Genomic DNA, 17639 nt, shown 5'->3' on the forward strand with positions numbered 1-17639 from the left:
AGGGACTTCAGGATATGAGGATTGTAGCGTTTACCAAGGGGGTCCTGAACCAATCCCCTGTGGATATTGAGGAATGATTATGCAGAAAAAATAGAACCCAATCTTTGCCAAATTTTATGATTTAAAAGTTCATCACTATGGCAACCATGCAGAATAACGAGACTTGTCCTAAATGCTGTCTATTGAATAAAAGGAAAACCAAAATGGAATAAATATGTCTTCAAAATTTCTCTAGGATATCCACATTAGTAAGTGGCACTCTAGCGTTCGGTGTCTCTCCAGCTGACAATGAAGGTTGCATGAGATCCTAAATCAACTCCAAAGCACACAGTCACAGGGAAGGGGACACTGCATGCTCCATTGGGCTCCCATGCTAGCACTCAGCACCAGGAACAGCCACCATACCACACAGATGTGATGTACACAGTCCTGCCTTGAGGACTCGGTCACATACGGGCAAGCAGGGGATGCTGGGGTTGTGACGTCACTTGGTAACAAGCAGTCTAACCCCAGAAGACACGCCTAACCAACACTCAAGGTACCATGCACCCGGGAGGTCATGCTTCTCCAAGACACATGGATGTAGTCACCAAGACTGTCTCTCAGGAGACACAGAAGCTCAACTCACAAAACGTGCCCAGACAGATAACTTGGGAATAACTCACATCACTGGTGAATTTTGAGATCTTGCTCACATTCCTGAACTGGGGTGTCTCACAGTAGTTGATACTATGACCTCTACTACCTTCCAGGTCCTTCTTATACTCCACCTTAGAAAACCGAACACCGGGTGCTTAGTAGAACCAAACCAGACGTCCTTCTTGAAAATAGCCCCAAGACTTGACTAGGATATTATTTTAGAAAACTTTCAACCCAAGATTTAAAGTAGGGCAGAGGATACTAAAAATGTGTGTGTGTGTGTGTGTGTGTGTGTGAGTGTGTATGTGTGTTCCTCTATAAAAATAAATAGCAAAGCAAGTTATCTCATTTTGAAAATTACAAATAGCAAATATCAAAAAATTACAAATATCTCAATAGCAAGTACTGTAACTCTTTGCACAGATCAAGAACTGTAAATCGGGTTGGGCTGTAACCAGTGATGGTGAGTGTCCCAGGGCTTGGGTTGTAACCCGGTGATGGTGAGTGTCCCAGGGCTTGGGCTGTAACTCAGGTGTCATGGAGTGTCCCAGGACTTGGGTTGTAACCCGGTGATGGTGAGTGTCCCAGGGCTTGGGTTGTAACCCGGTGATGGTGAGTGTCCCAGGGTTTGGGCTGTAACTCAGGTGTCAGTGAGTGTCCCAGGGCTTGGGCTGTAACTCAGGTGTCATGGAGTGTTCCAGGGCTTGGGCTGTAACTCAGGTGTCATGGAGTGTCCCCAGTATGGGACTCTGGGGTTGTTCTGCAGCATCAAATAACAACAATAATTATGGTGGCCAAATGGTTTTATAAATGGTGTGGGTGCCCTTGGGGTAAAATGCCTTGCGTGTTTATGTAATAGCCATGCCCTGTTTCTTCTGAGAGCCCACCGCAGAGATGAGTCCTCTTGAGGAACTCCTCCCACTCTAGACCACATGAAGGTCTCTTTGTGAACACATCAGGAAAATTTAACAATACTTTACAAAGGAATACGATGGAGGAACCCATTCCAAGACAGGCCATCTTTAGTTTCAAATAGGCTGGCATAGGAGCCTCCCTGTGCTTCACACAGGATGTGAGGCCATTGTTAGCAAACAGGAAATTGCAGGATGGGAGGCTGTTGTTATCAGTCCCAGGTAATTACAAAAGCAGTTAAGGTGAGCACCACTAAGAGAGACAGGGCTGGCTCATCTTACGGAAAATCACAGGGACAAACAAAACAGAAAGTGCCTGTGGGATCACTCACCCAAGGAAATACCACTACAATGGTGACAGTGCCTGATAAAACCACAAGGCGGAGCTATGCCTTCTAAAGGTGTGCAAGGTGCATTTCAAAATGCTGCCAAATGATGTGTAGTTAAAAATGTATGCATTTGAGTCCTACCGCTAGAGATATTTCCTTAAAGTGGGGGGGGGAGGCGCTAAAGAAATGGCTCAGTGTGAAGAGGCCACTGCTCTTGCAGAGGACCTGGGTTCGGTTCCCAGCACCCATATGGCAGATCTCCAGTTCCGGGGATCCAATGCTCTCTGACCTCCAGGAATGCACATGGTGCATAAACATACACTCAGGTACAGGCACAGCAACACAGAACAAAACATTTAAACTGTGTGTGTGCACATACACACACATACGTCCACATGTGGAGGCCAGAGGTCCGTGTTGAGCATCTCACCTTACTTTTCTGTAAGGCATGGTCTCATGGTGGAACTTGCTGCTTCAGCCACACTGGCCGGAGAGCAGGTTCCCAGGACATAGCTGCCTCTGCTCCCCGGGCCCCACCCCACACATTCCCACCCACAGCGCTGCAGTTATAAGTTTGCACCAGCATTTTTCTGTCGTTTTCCTGGGTTCTAGGGATCCAAACTTGGGTCCTTTTGTTTGTGTAGCAAGGATTTTACCCACAGAGCCATCTCCCCAGGCCCTATAAAAACATGTCTTGATAGTCATATGTTCAATTATGTATATTCATGGAGAAAAAGGAGTGGCTCTTTCCTGTGTGAATCTACCCCTCCTGGGTGGCTGAGCTGTCCCTTTCCTCCACCTGCCCAATGGTCTCTTGTTCTACTTTTGTCTCTGAGATCTCTATATCATTCCAGAAACTTTCCTTTTCTGGGCTATGAAAAAGGGATGGTCCAATGATTACACAGGTCTAGCAGAGCTGACAAAATTATATTATATGTATCATATATAGTATTATATGTTAACATTAATTATATATTAATATGATCACTATCATATAGCTAACAAAATAGGTCTAATATTTCAGGCTTGGCCCTCCATGCAGTCTCTATGTTAGTGCTCATGTTCCCTGTGAGATCCTGATGGCAGCCAAAAGCAGGATGTAGGCAGATAACAAGGTCACTGTGTCCCGAAGACTTCCTCTATAAAAACAGGCCCTGAGCTAGATCTGGACCATGAGCTAGAACTGAAACCAAGGCCATAGTGTGCTAACATCTGCTCTAGAATATTAGAATCATCTAGAGCATCTAAGCTCTCAGTACCCAGCCACCATCTCAAAGCATCCAAGGCTCCTGATGAGGCTCAGGAAAGTCTGATTCTGAGCATTCAAAGGCCAAAGGTCAGAGGGTCACCGATCAGCTTGGTTTGAGATCAAGGCCTTACAGAAGTAACAGGGTGTTCCAAGACACCTGCATCTGAGTGCCCGAGCCTCAGAGAACATGACACAGGGCACTTTTATAGCCGTAATTCTTCGCACAGTCAGAGCTGTCACTCACAGGTCTTCAAGGACTGAGCAGCACTGCAGATGACAGGAGCCACCATGAAGGGATGCTAGAGCTCCGGGGAACTAGAGGACAAATGTTCTTGCCAACTAAGGCTTAAACATGGGGCGGGTCAAGCAATGTGCGCCCCTGAGCAGCCAGGCCAGCCTGAAGGAAAGGGAACTCGTGCAGTAGACACAGCTTCTCTGAACTCTAACTCCCCTGATAAGAGAAACGGGGCTTTTGCAGCAGTCTTTCTAGACTTTGACTCCACACGAATGAAACAACTTATAGTTCTAAAAGTTGGAGCATAGGAGCTAGACAGATGGCTCAGAGGCAGGAAAAAGAGACGGCCCAATGATGAGAAGTTGCTGCTCTTGCAGAGGAGCTGAGTTTGCTTCCCAAGTGGGTGGCTCATAACTGCCTGTAGCTCCAGCTCCAGGGAGACCTGGTACCCTCGTCTGGCCTCTCAGGGCACCTGCATTCGCATACACGTGCTCACAGACACACACACACACACACACACACACACACACCACACAATTAAAACTTAAAATAAATCTCTAAAAGTTGTATCATGTAGTATTCGCTCTGACATCTACAAATCTGTTCAGATTGGCACTTCCGAATATTTAGTAAGAAAGTTTTGAGCCAACAGAGAAAGATTTAACTTGTTTGGTTCTGTGTACACCTGATTTGGAAACTGGTAACACGCAGGCAGTATGCGTGGTTTCATTTTGTTTGTTTTGAGGCAGGGTCTCACATAGTGCAGGCTGGCCTCTGACTCCCTGCCCCACTTACCCAGTAAGTGCCAGGGCTATAGGTAAGTGCCACTAGCAGCACCAGCAGCTGCGGTGTTTTTCAACAGGGCCACTGCACCCACTGGAGAAAGGGGGAGCATACAGGAGAATGGCTCTCCCCAAAACTCACCTCACTCACAAGCTTGTTCACACTCTGAGCTCGCTTAAGAACCAAGTTGTCCTGGGCCGGGAGGGAGTGGAAATGCGCGGCGCCTTTCATCTTCTGGAAGTCCTGCCTGTATTTTATCTGGAAGGAGCACACACAGAGAGTCTGGGGTTGTGGCTGCCGCACAAGAAATCTGAAATAACCCCCGATGTAATGCTAACACAGACACGCTAGAATTCTCTAAAGGAAGGAAGATTCCTCTGGACTCTTTAAAATCCTTTATTAAATTTAGAAACCACTCGATTCTTTTTCATGTTAAAACTCTTCCTGGTCCCTCTAACACTGGCTGAAGAAAGGGAAAGAGGTGCCTCAGGTGACCACCATAAGGAGAAATTCTAACCCTATCCTGCCCTCACCTTCAACACCATTTCTGTTTTGTCTGCAGAGAAAGGAGTAAAGTCTTGCATTTCCCTTCCTGAGGCAAAGGTGGTGCTGTCCTGGGTTACTGGGTACTCACTGAACGGTGGCAGAATGAAGAAGAAGGGTAAAGGGGAGAAATGAACTAGGTTCCAGTCAGAGACCGTGTCCCAGTGCCACATTACCAAGTTTAATTATAGCCCGTCTCTCAAGGACTGCCAGCTGCTAACATTCTCCAAATAAAACCACTTATCACTCACTGGGTCACACTCAATGTGATAGTCACGTGACTTCATTTGCTGTGGGGTATTTGCACACTGTGTGAAGATGTATTTGTTGTGATTGGTGTAATAAGAAGCTGAACAGCCAATGGCTAGGCAGGAGGTATAGGCGGGACTTCCAGGCAGAGACAAGAAGAAGGTAGAGATAATCAAGCCCTACACAGGAGCTGCCGGGAGACATGGAGAGGAAACAGGAGGGACAAGATGGAAGAGAGGTAAAGAGCCACGAGGCAAAACAGATTATTATAAATGGTTAATATAAGTTATGAGCCTTAGTTAGGAACAAGCCTAAACTAAAGGCCGAGCTTTCATAATTAATAATGAGTCTCCATGTCACTATTTGGGAACTGGCTGGTGGAACAGAGAAAGACTTGTTACATTCTTTCAGTGAGCTTTTCCCCTAAAAGGCTCAATTTCACAACGGGGCTTTGGTTTTACCAATGGGTTTTGATCTGCTTGGACCAACGTTGGTACCTTTTCAAATGACACATGAGCAGGGCAGTTTGTCTAGTCTCATTTCCATGTGGACAGATAAATGGGCTCAAAGTCTATGAGTAGATCAAGAAAACACAGTGAGTCTGGACCTGGGGCGACACTAGCATTCTGCTTTCTCTTGACTCTAAGAGATGGCTCCCAGAAAGAGCAGCCCCCAGCATTCCCGTGGCTCCGCCTCCGGGGCTCCGCCCAGTACTTACATCACTCACAAGTTCATTGGCCTTCTTGGCATTCTGATAAGCTGGAGTGATCATGGCTGGGAAGCTGCCCTTTCCCCGAGGTTCATCACACTCTTCTGAGTAAACCTGATGAGTCAATCAAAAGCTTTGGTCAGTAATATATCCCTCTTGACATGTGTGGTCCTCAGCGGTAATAGCTCAAGAGTCTGATCTCAGAAAAGCTCATCCACAGGGGACATTCCAGGGACTGCCAAAGACATACGATGTGGTGCTAAGACACTAGGTCCTGGAGCCTGAACCACTATATAATACATACATGCATGCATACATACAAACATACACACATACATACATTCATTTATTCATACATGCATGCATACATACACGCATACATAAAAAACTGTCATCCTCATCCTCATCAAACATCACAATATCCAATAAGCCAAGGGACTCTCCCACCCCATGCTGCCACTGAATATCCATGTGGTGGTTGTATTCCGTTAGTCTTTGCTTAGACCCAACAGCAGGTCTCTGCAGAAGGGTGCTTTGACATCTCCGCACTGCTCCCCATCAGCCACGTGTGCTGTGGAACCAGAAATATCATACTGCTTTATCTAGTAAACTAGATGAACTGTTTACTTCCTAAGGAAGTGATTTCTATTACTTAGGAAAATACTCAATATTTTCAATAAGATAAACATTTTGGGGGTGTATGTTGAATGTGCATGTGTATTACATGTGTAGGTGTGCAGGTGTGCAGAGACCAAAGGGGGACTTCTAGTATCCTGCTATGCCATGCTGCACCCTATTTCCTAGAGATGGGGGTCTCTCATTGAAACGGAAGCTGGGCTGGCAGCCAGGGAGCCCCAGTGATCCCCGTATCTCCCCCTTGCACAGCACTGGAGTTACCACTGAACACGGCATTGCCCAGGCTTTTTCTTGCTCTTTTCTGTAAATGTGGGTGGTAGAGATTTGAGCAAAGTTCTCCCTCTAACACAGCGAGCACTCTCAGCCACTAAGCTTTCTCCTCAGCCCCTCAAGACATACATTTTGATCCCTTCCAATGCTCATGCAGTGCTAACCCAACCAGTTTGATTCCTAGTAATCGTCCTTCAGTGGACAGATGAAAACATCTTATTACTGGCCAAGTCGCCACACTGGTGTAGGCTCTTCTTTTCAAGGTGCTGGGATTTGTGATCTATGTATTGATCACATGTCCTGATCATATGTCCGACATGGCCACACCCAGAAGTACCACATACCTGTCCATACTGGTCTACACATTCCTTGGTCACGCCGCCCTCAGCTCCGACAGAACTAGCCTTTCCCTTCATTTCTCTTTGATATTGTTGATGGTACCTCACCTGTTTGGAGGGTAAGAAAAAAAATCAATGAGTCTCGTTACGAGGGTCACAGAGTAAAACTACATGCTCGTGGGGCTTTCTGTCCGTGTGGGTCTAAGGCGCGGCTCAGGCTGAAGCAGCAGGTCACTGTCACAGGGAAAATGATTGGCACTGGTGAGGGAAAGGTAATTCTTGGTCCTGGCAAACATGTAAAAACGGACAGGAAGTTGGACTTCCTGATCCAGGCTAAGTTCTGGCTTCCTCCTTAACATGACACCATGGCCACAGGTACTTACATCGCTTGCCAGCTCACTTGCCCTCTTGGCTATCTGGTAAGCAGGTGTGATCATGGCGGGAAAACTGCCTTTTCCTTTCGGAGCTCCGCAGTCTTCTGTGTATCTCACCTAAGCAGTTCAAAAGAAACCAGTGAATGACCCCACCACAGTCCCACAGGACAGCTGAGGGGGTCCACGCAGAGTGTGGTGAGCCCCGGCCTGTGGGCCAAGGCCTAGCAAAGCAGGAAGGCTGTCTCTGAGGAGCTGTTGTCAAGTCTGGGACACAAAGTAGGCATCGCAGTCACAGATCTCAGCCATGAAGCTGGATTTGTGCTCCCATCTTCCATTCAGAACCACACTCAGTTCTTGGACCTAGCACATGGTGGAGTGTATGGGCTATATGAAAAGGGACATCCTCAGAAGTCAGCCTCTCAGGCCTGCAGTGGCCAGAGAGATTTCCCTCACATGCATCTGATATGCCTGGCTGGGTACAAATATAACCTAGTGCATTCTGTTCAAAGAGTTTTTTTCAAGGTCGGTGAGGGCTAACTTATGACATGCGACCTCAGGAAGCTCTTTCTGGTGCCCAGCAGGGATCAGGCTTCCTCTTCCATTCTTCCCTCCCTCTCCTCCAGATAACAACAACAACAACAACACGATCTTAAGTAAGGACCCTCATGCCTTAGACCAAATCATTTTTCATATGTGTGTGGTACACATGTTTGTGTATATGTGTCTTCACGTGAGAATGGGTACACATGTCTGCAGGCTCCTTTGCATATGTGTGTGCTTACATAGAGAGACCTGAAGTTGATGTTTTGTGTTTTCTTTGATTGCAGGATCTCTCACTCAATGCAAAGAAGCTCTCTGATTCTAGCTAGTCTAGTTCCCCAGCTTGTTCCAGGAACCCTTGTCTCCACCTGCCGAGCACTGGGATTGCAGCCACGCAGTGCACTTGTCTGGATTTTTTAAGGGCTGTGGAGATCTGAACTCTGGACCTAAGGCTTGCGTGGCAAATGTTTTGTTCACTGATCCATTTCCCCCAGCCCTCCTACACCGTTTCTTACGTCACTTTGAAGCTGTCCCCCAGCTTTGGCCCTTAGCAGCTCAGGAGTGTCTGCCACTGGAGTGAACGTGGAGATGCGCTCATCGTGGCCTCTCTTGTATTGTACCTGGCAAGGAGAAGCTGAGTCAAAGCCGTATCACACCTACCTCAAGCCTCGGCGAGGGCCTTGCCTTACGGCTCTCCAGAAGCTAAACCTTCAGGCATGCACAAAACAAACCGAGTCTGTGCTCACAAATGTTCTCTTCACTGATGTGCCAATATAGAGTACCAGGCACTTCTAAGTATCCCTAACTAGCAACTCCCATGACCATTTCAACAATCACATCCAGTGGGACTATTCTTTACCACAAATGAGAAGCTGAGGGCAGAGAAGCTAAGTAATTTGACCAGAGCTACCCAGCAAATGTTTGAAAGAGCCAGGATTCGAATCATAAGCTTCCATCTCTAAAGCCAGAGCTTTAACCCATAAGCTATGCCACTCTCCAGGTAGATCCGTGTCCACTCTAAGAAAAACCAGCAACCTGGAGGAACATTTATTTGAGTCTTTGGCTGAGTTCTGTGGCCTCTGCATTCTTCCCTTTTCCACAGTTTGTAGATGTGGCCCAATCAAAACACATTATAAGGAAACTTGGTTTTCATAACCCTATAAAACGTTCTTTGTATTGTTCTCCTGAATTGCAGGGCTGGCTGCATTCATGTCAAAAGTTAGCATCATCAAGGATACAAGTGAGCCCAGGGACTCTCACCTGGCTGGCCAGCTGGTTGGCTGTCTTGGCCCTTTGGTAGGCAGGTGTGATCATGGCTGGGAAGCTCCCCTTGCCTTGCTGCTGTTCGCAGTCTTCTGTATAGCCCTGCTGAAGGACCACAGAGGCATGAGAACCAGCCTGGTACTGGATGAGAGCTCATGAAATGCAATGACATCAGAGACACTGGACTCATCCCCTTCATGGAAAACACATCAGTCCTTAAATAACACCCTCTAGACTGAGGACCCACAGTCCCCAAGTCAAAAGTGATCACCTCTAGTGTTTGTATCATATTATGGGGAGCCTGGTACAATTCCCTCAGGTGTCCTTGTATCATAGCATGGCCATTAATCCAAGAGACTTGGCTGGAGCTCATCGCCAGGGAAAATTCTACAGCATAGGAAGAGAGAAGTTTCATCTTTTTCTGAGCAATCCAAGGGGTAACTTTTTAAATGAGAAATATGACCTCAGCACTCTGTTTATCTTGCTGTCTGTTTTCCAAAGGAAAAAGTTACAAAAACTAATTGTAATTTCCCTAGCAGGGTCTTCAATGGGAAGCTTTGTATGGGCTGTGTAGAGAAGAAGCAAGGGTGCCATCTGCAGTGAAGGGTATCTCCAACCCTCTCTGCTCCAGCACCATTGAACTGCTCCCTCATGGTTCTGGAGGTGAGGAGTCTACTGTGGGCATCAGGACCAGCTCCTTCTGGAACACGAGGAAAATCATCTCTTCCCCTTCTCTCTTCAGAGTCCACCGTGGACCTCACTTTTTGACCGGACATGGCTTTGATCTCTGCTTCTGTCACTACAATAGCTTTCCTCTGGCCCTGTCTTCCCTGTCTACTGGCTGGAGAGAACCTTGTGAGGCAACCCTCAGAATCCAGGTTCTCCTTATCACCATAAGGTCCTTAACATAATCACATCTGGACAGTGTCTTGGATGTGTGAGGAAATTGAGTAACGGGATCCATAGACTGGGACATGGGAATCTTGGGGAGAAGGGATTTATAGCTAGACTTCCCCCTTCCTGGTGTGGGAGGTCCTTCTGTCTATGTGTTGCTTTTATTAGCTGATGAATAAGAAACTGTCTTGGCCTGTGATAGGTCAGAAGAACAGAGGTAGGTGGGGAAAACTAAAGTAAATGCTAGGAGAACGAAGGGCGGAGACAGAGAGAAGCCATTTCTCTGCCTCCTGGTACACACTGTGAACAAGTCACTGACAGGATGGACTGAGACCCCTGCAGCCACGAGCCAAAAACAAACATCCCCCTGTCAAGGTTTTTTTTTTTTCCCATGGTGACAAGACATTAGTCAAGTCAAGACAAGGGCAGGTGTTCTTTCCACCACAATCTTAAAAATAAAGGACTATGTAAAGGAATTTTTACCTTCTGATTGCAAGTGGTTCATAAGCCCTTACCTCACCAAGAGACTGAGCTTCAACCATCCTTACGATCTCAGGGTCTGGCAGATCTCCTGGACACCAAGTGTTCCTGTCTCCATATCCCGGCCAATAGTCTCTCTACAAAGAAAGCAGGCACATGCATCCAGACACATTCTGTGCCTGCTTGGTTGTCCACCCCACACTCCCCCCCCCCAGCCCACCCCACACAACCCCAGCAATCCTTCGCTGTGAAGATAATCTGGTCTCTAAAAAGCATGCTGCTCCCTAAACACATACAGGGACTCAGTCAACCAAACTGCTCCTGGTTTTCAGACATATCTGAAAATGACTTAATATCTTGACTAACAATTCCCTGAGATCCTCTATGTTACAGAAACCTTCCCAATGCAATAAAATACTTCTTTGCTCCTCTGTGTACTAAGACTGGGCAGAGAGAGGTCACCTTAGGCAGATCTGAGTAAGTCAGCTTTACCCAGCAAAATTTCCAAAGCTTACTACTTATTTTGTATCTGTCAATGGGAAAACCAAAGGAAAAAGAAAAAGATTTTTCTCTTAAAATATTTGCTGTAAAACTTCAGGAATAAAACAAAAGAAGTAAATAGCCACTAGAAAACATCTGTGTGCTTACACATACTTTAGGGAGAATGAAGCATTTTAAGGTAAACTGTACATGAGAGCAATCGACAACCTTCGTGAAAATGAAAAGGCATGTATGCTTGGCCATCACAACCTCAGTTTTCATTATCTGTTCTAGGAACACACCACCCGTATCCGAAAGAGTAATTATTGCAACTTTATCATGTGTAAGAGCAGACAGCCCAGCCCACCAATAAGGCAAACCCTACATCTGCTCTCAGTGATGCATCCTTGACACACATCCACACGCTTAAAAGGATGCTGATGTGGGCCTAGCTCTCAAGTGTCTGTGGAATGGAAAGACAGCAAGAAAAAAATGCACATTGGTTAATGAAAACATACATTGGCATATAATTACCAATGAAAATAATAATAATATTCTTGTACCCGACACTATTCTGACATCTTTGCATTTATCCATTCTTTAATCTTCACAATTGCCATGTGGGTTAACAAGTTTTTATAGGTGATAAAATTGTTTTCTGACTTGATTTAAGATCCTTTCTCTACAGGAGGGAACTTATGACACACATGGAACTGGTATTGTGACCTGGTCAAGATACCAAGGCCATAGAGGCCATTGGCAGTAGGGGCATCTACTATTGTCCTGAATATTGAAGTTCGTAGCCACAGGTTAGTGATGCTTTCAGCCTTGGTCAGACATGCAGCACTTAGGGCACAGACTCATAACTGGTCAACGTTCCCAGAACAAATAATAGTATATTCATAGCCCTACATGCATCTACATCATCCCCTCCAAGGCTCAAGGAAAATCACAGAAGAGGGGGAAGGAAGAATGTAAGAGCTGAAGGAGGAGGATATGGGCCACCATAAAAACAAACAAACTAATCTCTTACAGCCTGGTGTGGTGGTGCACACCTTTAACCCCAGCATGTGGGAGGCAGAGGCAGGCAGAGTCATTTTAGGAGGCCCTTACAGGACCAGGGAGGAATGGTGGAATCAGAGGAGGGGGACAGAAAGACAGAGAGGAAGGCCTGGGGTCAGGTGGGGTGTCACAGGATGAAGAATAACACTGGCCGCACTGGGGCCACTGTTCCTGGTTACAGAAACCCTGCGGCTGGAGGACAGAAGGTGACAAATCTGAGCTGGGCAGACACAGCTGGGTGCTCTCAGGAAGGGTTAGTTTACAGACAGGTGGTTCGACACATGTATGAAGGACAAGCTAGTGGTTCCTTAGGAGCAACAGCAACAGCGGTCACCTTCGGCTTGGTCTGCCCCTCCTCTCCCTTCCACATTCACCTCACTCAGCAGTGGTTGCCTGCTAGGTGCTCCTGCTCCATCCTTAGACTTCATGTCCCAGTGGAAAACGGATTCTACCTGCTTACCATCTTCTTGGCCATTGATCTGTACACAGTGAAAGCGGAGTCAGTAAGAGTTCCATCAGAGAAGCGAGAGAAAACAGGCGCTGCACAGCTGGATCGGGGCAGTTCTTCCAAGTCTCAGCTGGGAGGAGGCCTCTTAGCGGCACCACAAAGCTCACTGCGTTATTGGCTCCACTGTGGCTTCATTTGTGCCACCAGCCAGTGGTGGGTATTGAACCCCTGCTCTGTGTAAAGTGCTCTTGAGTAGATGTGGCTCTGGCTCAGCTAGTGAAGGCCTTGCCATCAGGCCTGACAACCTGAATTCAATCCCCAACACTCACATGGTGGGGGAAAGGAGCTGACTCGCACGAGTTGCCTTTAACCACACATGTACGCCCAGGCACAAATGCTCATACACACATACATACACACATGGAAACAAGTGAATATGTAGCTGTGAATGAGTGTGCAAATGTCGGTCTCTCCAACATGTGCCCTAAAGAGTGTTCTTTTGACAGTGAACTGCAGTGGTGTTGTTGGTTTTGTGCTTTTTTTTTGTAATTAAAGAGACCACACAAGGGCAACTCATTGTCAGACTTTGTTATCTCACCTACTGTCTGTCTCACTGGTCTGTCTTAGGCTCAGTGCACTAAGTAACAAGATATTGCTTTTATAGTAAATCTTGAGAACTGGTAAACTAAGCCTTTCTGCTATGTTCCTCCAGATCCCCACTGTCCCCAAGCCTTCATATTTTCACAGTTATTATAGGCATCGCAGTATCTATAAGTCACACCACAACTCCAACTGTGATGGCAAAGGCACGGATGTACAATATCGTGTCTGCATTCGGATCAGTTTGGGGAGAACTGGCAGGTCAATACCTCCAGATTTGGGGGAAAGCAAAGGTTTCTTAAAGAGAACTCCGTGGAAGGATTCATAATAAGAAAAAACTCAGCAAGTTCTTAGATCCAAAGCCAAGATATCACAATTTGTTGGATCTGAGATGGAGCCCCAAAACTAAAGTTTTTACAAGCTGAAGTTTAAATCCTTAGTTTTGCAGACAATGGAGAAACAAAGGCAGAGAGAAAAATTAAACCTAGGAGTTCCAGTTTCCAGGCAAGGACACTTTCTGTCTTTGACTTTCCAGGCTGCTCCTGCTTACTGTCTGGTGCAGACCCACTATCAGTGCACGACCGAGATGCTTTACACACATCCTCATTGGATTTGGAGAGACTGTCATGAACAGAACCTCAAGGCAGGGTTCCTGATACATAGCTAAGTCTTTGTCTTGTGGAACTTCCTGAGCATGGCAGGAGCTTACCCACCAGGTACAATAATTCCTCCCTCCCAATTGAGACAGTGACAGATTCCCCAGTCAGCAAATGTCCTACGTGGGTAAAACAACCCTGCTAGAGAATCACAACTTAAGAAAAAAGCAACGTGTGACCAAAACAAGAGGCTCTGCCCCACTTTCCGAAAGCCGCCATGCCACCCCTGCCCAGCACTGTTAGCCCTGAGTGACAGTCACAGCCACTGGACTGAGCAAGGCGAGAAGCCAAAGCTGCCATGCCATGGGGGATGCTGAGCAGCAAGTTCGGTCTCTGAATAGAAGCCATAGAAATTCCATCTACTCTCAGAAAACAGGAACTGCTGGCTTAATAAACATTTATTTTTATGACATTTGTGAAGCAGAAAATCATATGTCTATGACAAATCATATATCTATGCCAGCTTGAAATCTTTACCCGAATTCCCTATCCCCACTGTCACTGAAGTGGGCCTTTCCTTCCTTTGAAAATTCTAGCACATAAGCACTGAATAATTTCTTTTTGAATTGGCCGTGTTTCTCAGAGAGTGGAAGGGTAGTATTGAAAAATTTGTTCATCACACACCCTAGGGTAGCTCAAAGATTTGGGGCCTAAAAAGGACATGATTATTCATTTCAATTTTTCCTAATGAAAAAAAAACTGTAGAAAAAGGTCTCAATAATAAATTTTTTATAAGTGCACACATTATACACACCATACAAAAATGTACATATTACATATATACACAGAAATATACTTGCACACACACTTACACACAGTCAGACTCATACATGCATATATATACAGCACATATATACACATATGTATATATTCAAACATACCATAAACATACAATACCCATGAATGTATACATATATACAGCAGGGCATGTATCATGTGTCTGTATGAGTATGTATGTCTGGTCACACTTGCTAGCACCCTTATACACTGTCCATGTGCAAACATAGGAACCCGTACACACTGTCACACGGTCATACAGATGCAAACAAATAGACACTGTCAGGCATCCTGGGAAAGTGGTCTAAAGGAGAGTGATAGATTGCCCTCACATCCTTCCAGGTTAGGACTGTCATACACAGTTAAAAGGAAGTGAGTCCTCCACTGCCCGGGGAAAGGTAAACACTGTGTGTGTCCTTGTATAACTCTAAGGTAGCCCTGCCAGCTGAGGCTTGAGGGAGGCCAGGAAATGGCAGAGATCATAGATCTCTTTGTACAGAGCATGACATATGCATTCTGAGGTCAAGTCCTTCTCCCTGAACACAACTGCAGAAACATTTGGGTACATGAAGTTTTCATTTTTCTGGCTTCTGCAGTTTGCCATCTTCTGGATGTGTACACAAGTGGGCCAATCATATAGACTCTGCAGCCAGACAGATCTGGATTTGTACACCGAGATCTGGATGGGATTGTACAGGTTTGTATGCTCCAGAATGAGATAAGAACAGTGTATCGGCTCCCCCAGGTTGTATATGGAGTGATATAAGCAATTTTCCAGTCAGTACCACATGCACTTGTTAAATGCAAACTTAATGCCGCGTGCTTAGGGAGGGAGGTCTGGTGACAGCAGCTGCAGAGATGACATATGCAAGTCCAGTCACATTGACAGACTTTCCTAAGGACAGCCCAGTGAGTGCCAGAGTCAACGCAAACAGGGCGATGCCAGGAAGAGAGATTACTAGAGAGCCCTGCACCTGCTGGGTAATCCCTAATTTTAGAAATCTGCCTAAATTTCCATGCCCCAGAGCAATGTCTCATGGGCCTGGTGACGCAGCATATTAATAGATACGACGGTCCCAACAGCTGGGCGGGTGACAGAGCACACGCTTGGACATATGAACACACCACCCTCGCCTGCCTAGCCCTCTCATCTACTTCCCAAAGCCAGCTTCATTTCTTAAAATATCTCTAGCTATCCCCTGGATAATCATAAACTGCCACTCAGTTCAAGGGAGTTATGGAGTGTGGACCTTGAGGGCTTTGGTTTTCTACTCCAAAATACAACAGAGGGAGAAAAAGAAGGACTCATTGAAACCTTTTCCTATTATGTATTAACTACCTAGTGTATGCAAGGCTTATTATACAAAGTGATAATCACTGTGTCCTGGCTGGCCGGACACAAAGGTTATGCTAGAACCAAGGACCTGTGTACTGGTCTCCACTGTTGTTGCAGGACAAAGAGCAGTTATAAACACTCTGAGTGTGTGAAGAGGAAGTGAACTGGCCTGTATATAAATAGAATCACTTACCAATCAGCAGGGGTCTGAGCACAAGGCGTTTCCTTAAAGGGATTTCAAAATGCAAAGCTAAGTGACTTACCCCACCCGTGGCGGCCACAGGCTTCTTCAAGGTTAGATTTAAAGGTGTGTGGTAGACACTTGTGAACGTGTTGTTCTTAGGGTTATGGCTGCAAACGCAATGGAAATCAAAATTAGAAAAGAGCTTGATCCCAGGGGACAGATAAGTGACTTCCTAGAAAACTGGTCTCTTTTAAGATGGATGAGCACAAAACTCCAGAATACAGCTCATGACTTCCCACTTAATCTTACCCCTCATAAACATAAGTAAATTCAACACACGTGACATGGAGGTTAATTTTCACTGAGGGCGGTCATAGATCCGGACGTCATTTAAGAGCGTCTCTACAGCCCCATCTATGCATTTCTTTGTTGCCGTGTTCTACAGGTTTTATAACTTGACACACGGTTACAGTGGGGGGAGCTGGTCTTTCGCCAAAATCCCACATTAGGGCTCTTCCGTGACTAGATTTGAGTGAGCACTTTCCCGGAGGGGATGCTTAGAGTCCAGCCTGGAGCTGAGAACCCGATCCCTCAGTTGGCTATTTTTTGGAAACCAGAAGCCAAGCCGTGGGGGCTGGCTATCAGACACTTACGCATGACAGTACGGCTTTTTCTGGTGACTCACAAAGTTATTAACAGAGAGCATCATCTTGCAGACTTCACAGTGGAAACATGCCTTGTGCCATGTCTGGAAGGCACAGAAAAGACCAGACAGTTAGTGGTCTTCCTCCAGACTCGGGGCTCACAGACTTTAAGGTAAAAGAGTTGGGGATCATGGATAAAATGAAACTAAAATTCATGAACGATACACTTGAGTAGAGCATGCTAAAATGAAACAATTTTTTTTCTTGAAGCAGCACAGAAGACATAGAAATGATTCAAACCTAAGAAAAGTAGAATGTATCCTTCCCTTATCATTCTATAAAGCTCCATATGTGAGAAGACACATGTCCCAGGTATGTCAACCTTCCCAAAGACCGTAGAACATCTCCACTGACCTGGTCTATACAGCTGATCTTCTCAGCAGGGTAGACGCCATAGCCGCACCTAGAGCAGGCCTGCACGTTCATCTTGGAGTACGGTAGACAGGGAGAAGCAACGGGCAAGAAAACCAGAACCCAGTCGAGATGCTCACACCTTCAAAATCCCACCACTATAAAACTCCTCAGGATGCCTTGAACCTTCAGAATCCAACTTCTACTTTCCTATGCTGACCTTCTGCTGTGGAGTCCCCAGCTGGTTGGCTTTTAAAGCTGCCACTTACTCAAGGGACAATTTTGGCAACTCCGTCAGCACGCATGCGTCTGAGACAAGGTAGAGGTATTTCAAGCTGACATGCTTCTCAAAATAGAAAAGTTAACTCATGGTAGCATCATGTTTATGTGGATAACCAGAGCTCAGGGTGTGTGTGTGTGTGTGTGTGTGTGTGTGTGTGTGTGTGTGTGAGTGGGGGTGGGGAGAGCTGGTGAACACTAGCCATGATCATACTCCAGAAAAGGAGCCTAAAGAATAGCCAAACCTGCTCTTGGAATCTAATTAGAAATGCAGGCTGTGGCCCCTCTGACTAATGCAGACAAGACACCTCTCCAAACCC

At 46.1% G+C, this 17639-nt stretch overlaps 1 protein-coding gene across 3 annotated transcripts in view; it reads right to left on the reverse strand.

Moving 5' to 3' along the window:
* LOC119804886 (nebulin related anchoring protein) overlaps positions 1-17115 on the reverse strand; it is a 68727-nt gene extending 51612 nt beyond the window's left edge. For 2 of the 3 annotated variants that reach the window (XM_038316671.1, XM_038316658.1), the window contains exons 1-12: positions 17044-17115; positions 16639-16733; positions 16065-16152; positions 12359-12463; positions 10478-10579; positions 9066-9170; positions 8321-8425; positions 7275-7382; positions 6898-6999; positions 5657-5761; positions 4288-4404; positions 666-770 (exon numbers count right to left, since the gene is read on the reverse strand). In XM_038316671.1, the coding sequence (XP_038172599.1) occupies positions 666-770; positions 4288-4404; positions 5657-5761; positions 6898-6999; positions 7275-7382; positions 8321-8425; positions 9066-9170; positions 10478-10579; positions 12359-12463; positions 16065-16152; positions 16639-16733; positions 17044-17115 (1209 nt within the window). The remainder of the gene's footprint in view (positions 1-665; positions 771-4287; positions 4405-5656; positions 5762-6897; positions 7000-7274; positions 7383-8320; positions 8426-9065; positions 9171-10477; positions 10580-12358; positions 12464-16064; positions 16153-16638; positions 16734-17043) is intronic. The other variant, XM_038316665.1, reaches the window with a different exon arrangement.
* Positions 17116-17639: the final 524 nt, after the last annotated feature.

The sequence above is a fragment of the Arvicola amphibius genome, chromosome 1 (assembly GCF_903992535.2).
Source record: "Arvicola amphibius chromosome 1, mArvAmp1.2, whole genome shotgun sequence".
Taxonomy (NCBI): Eukaryota; Metazoa; Chordata; class Mammalia; order Rodentia; family Cricetidae; genus Arvicola; species Arvicola amphibius.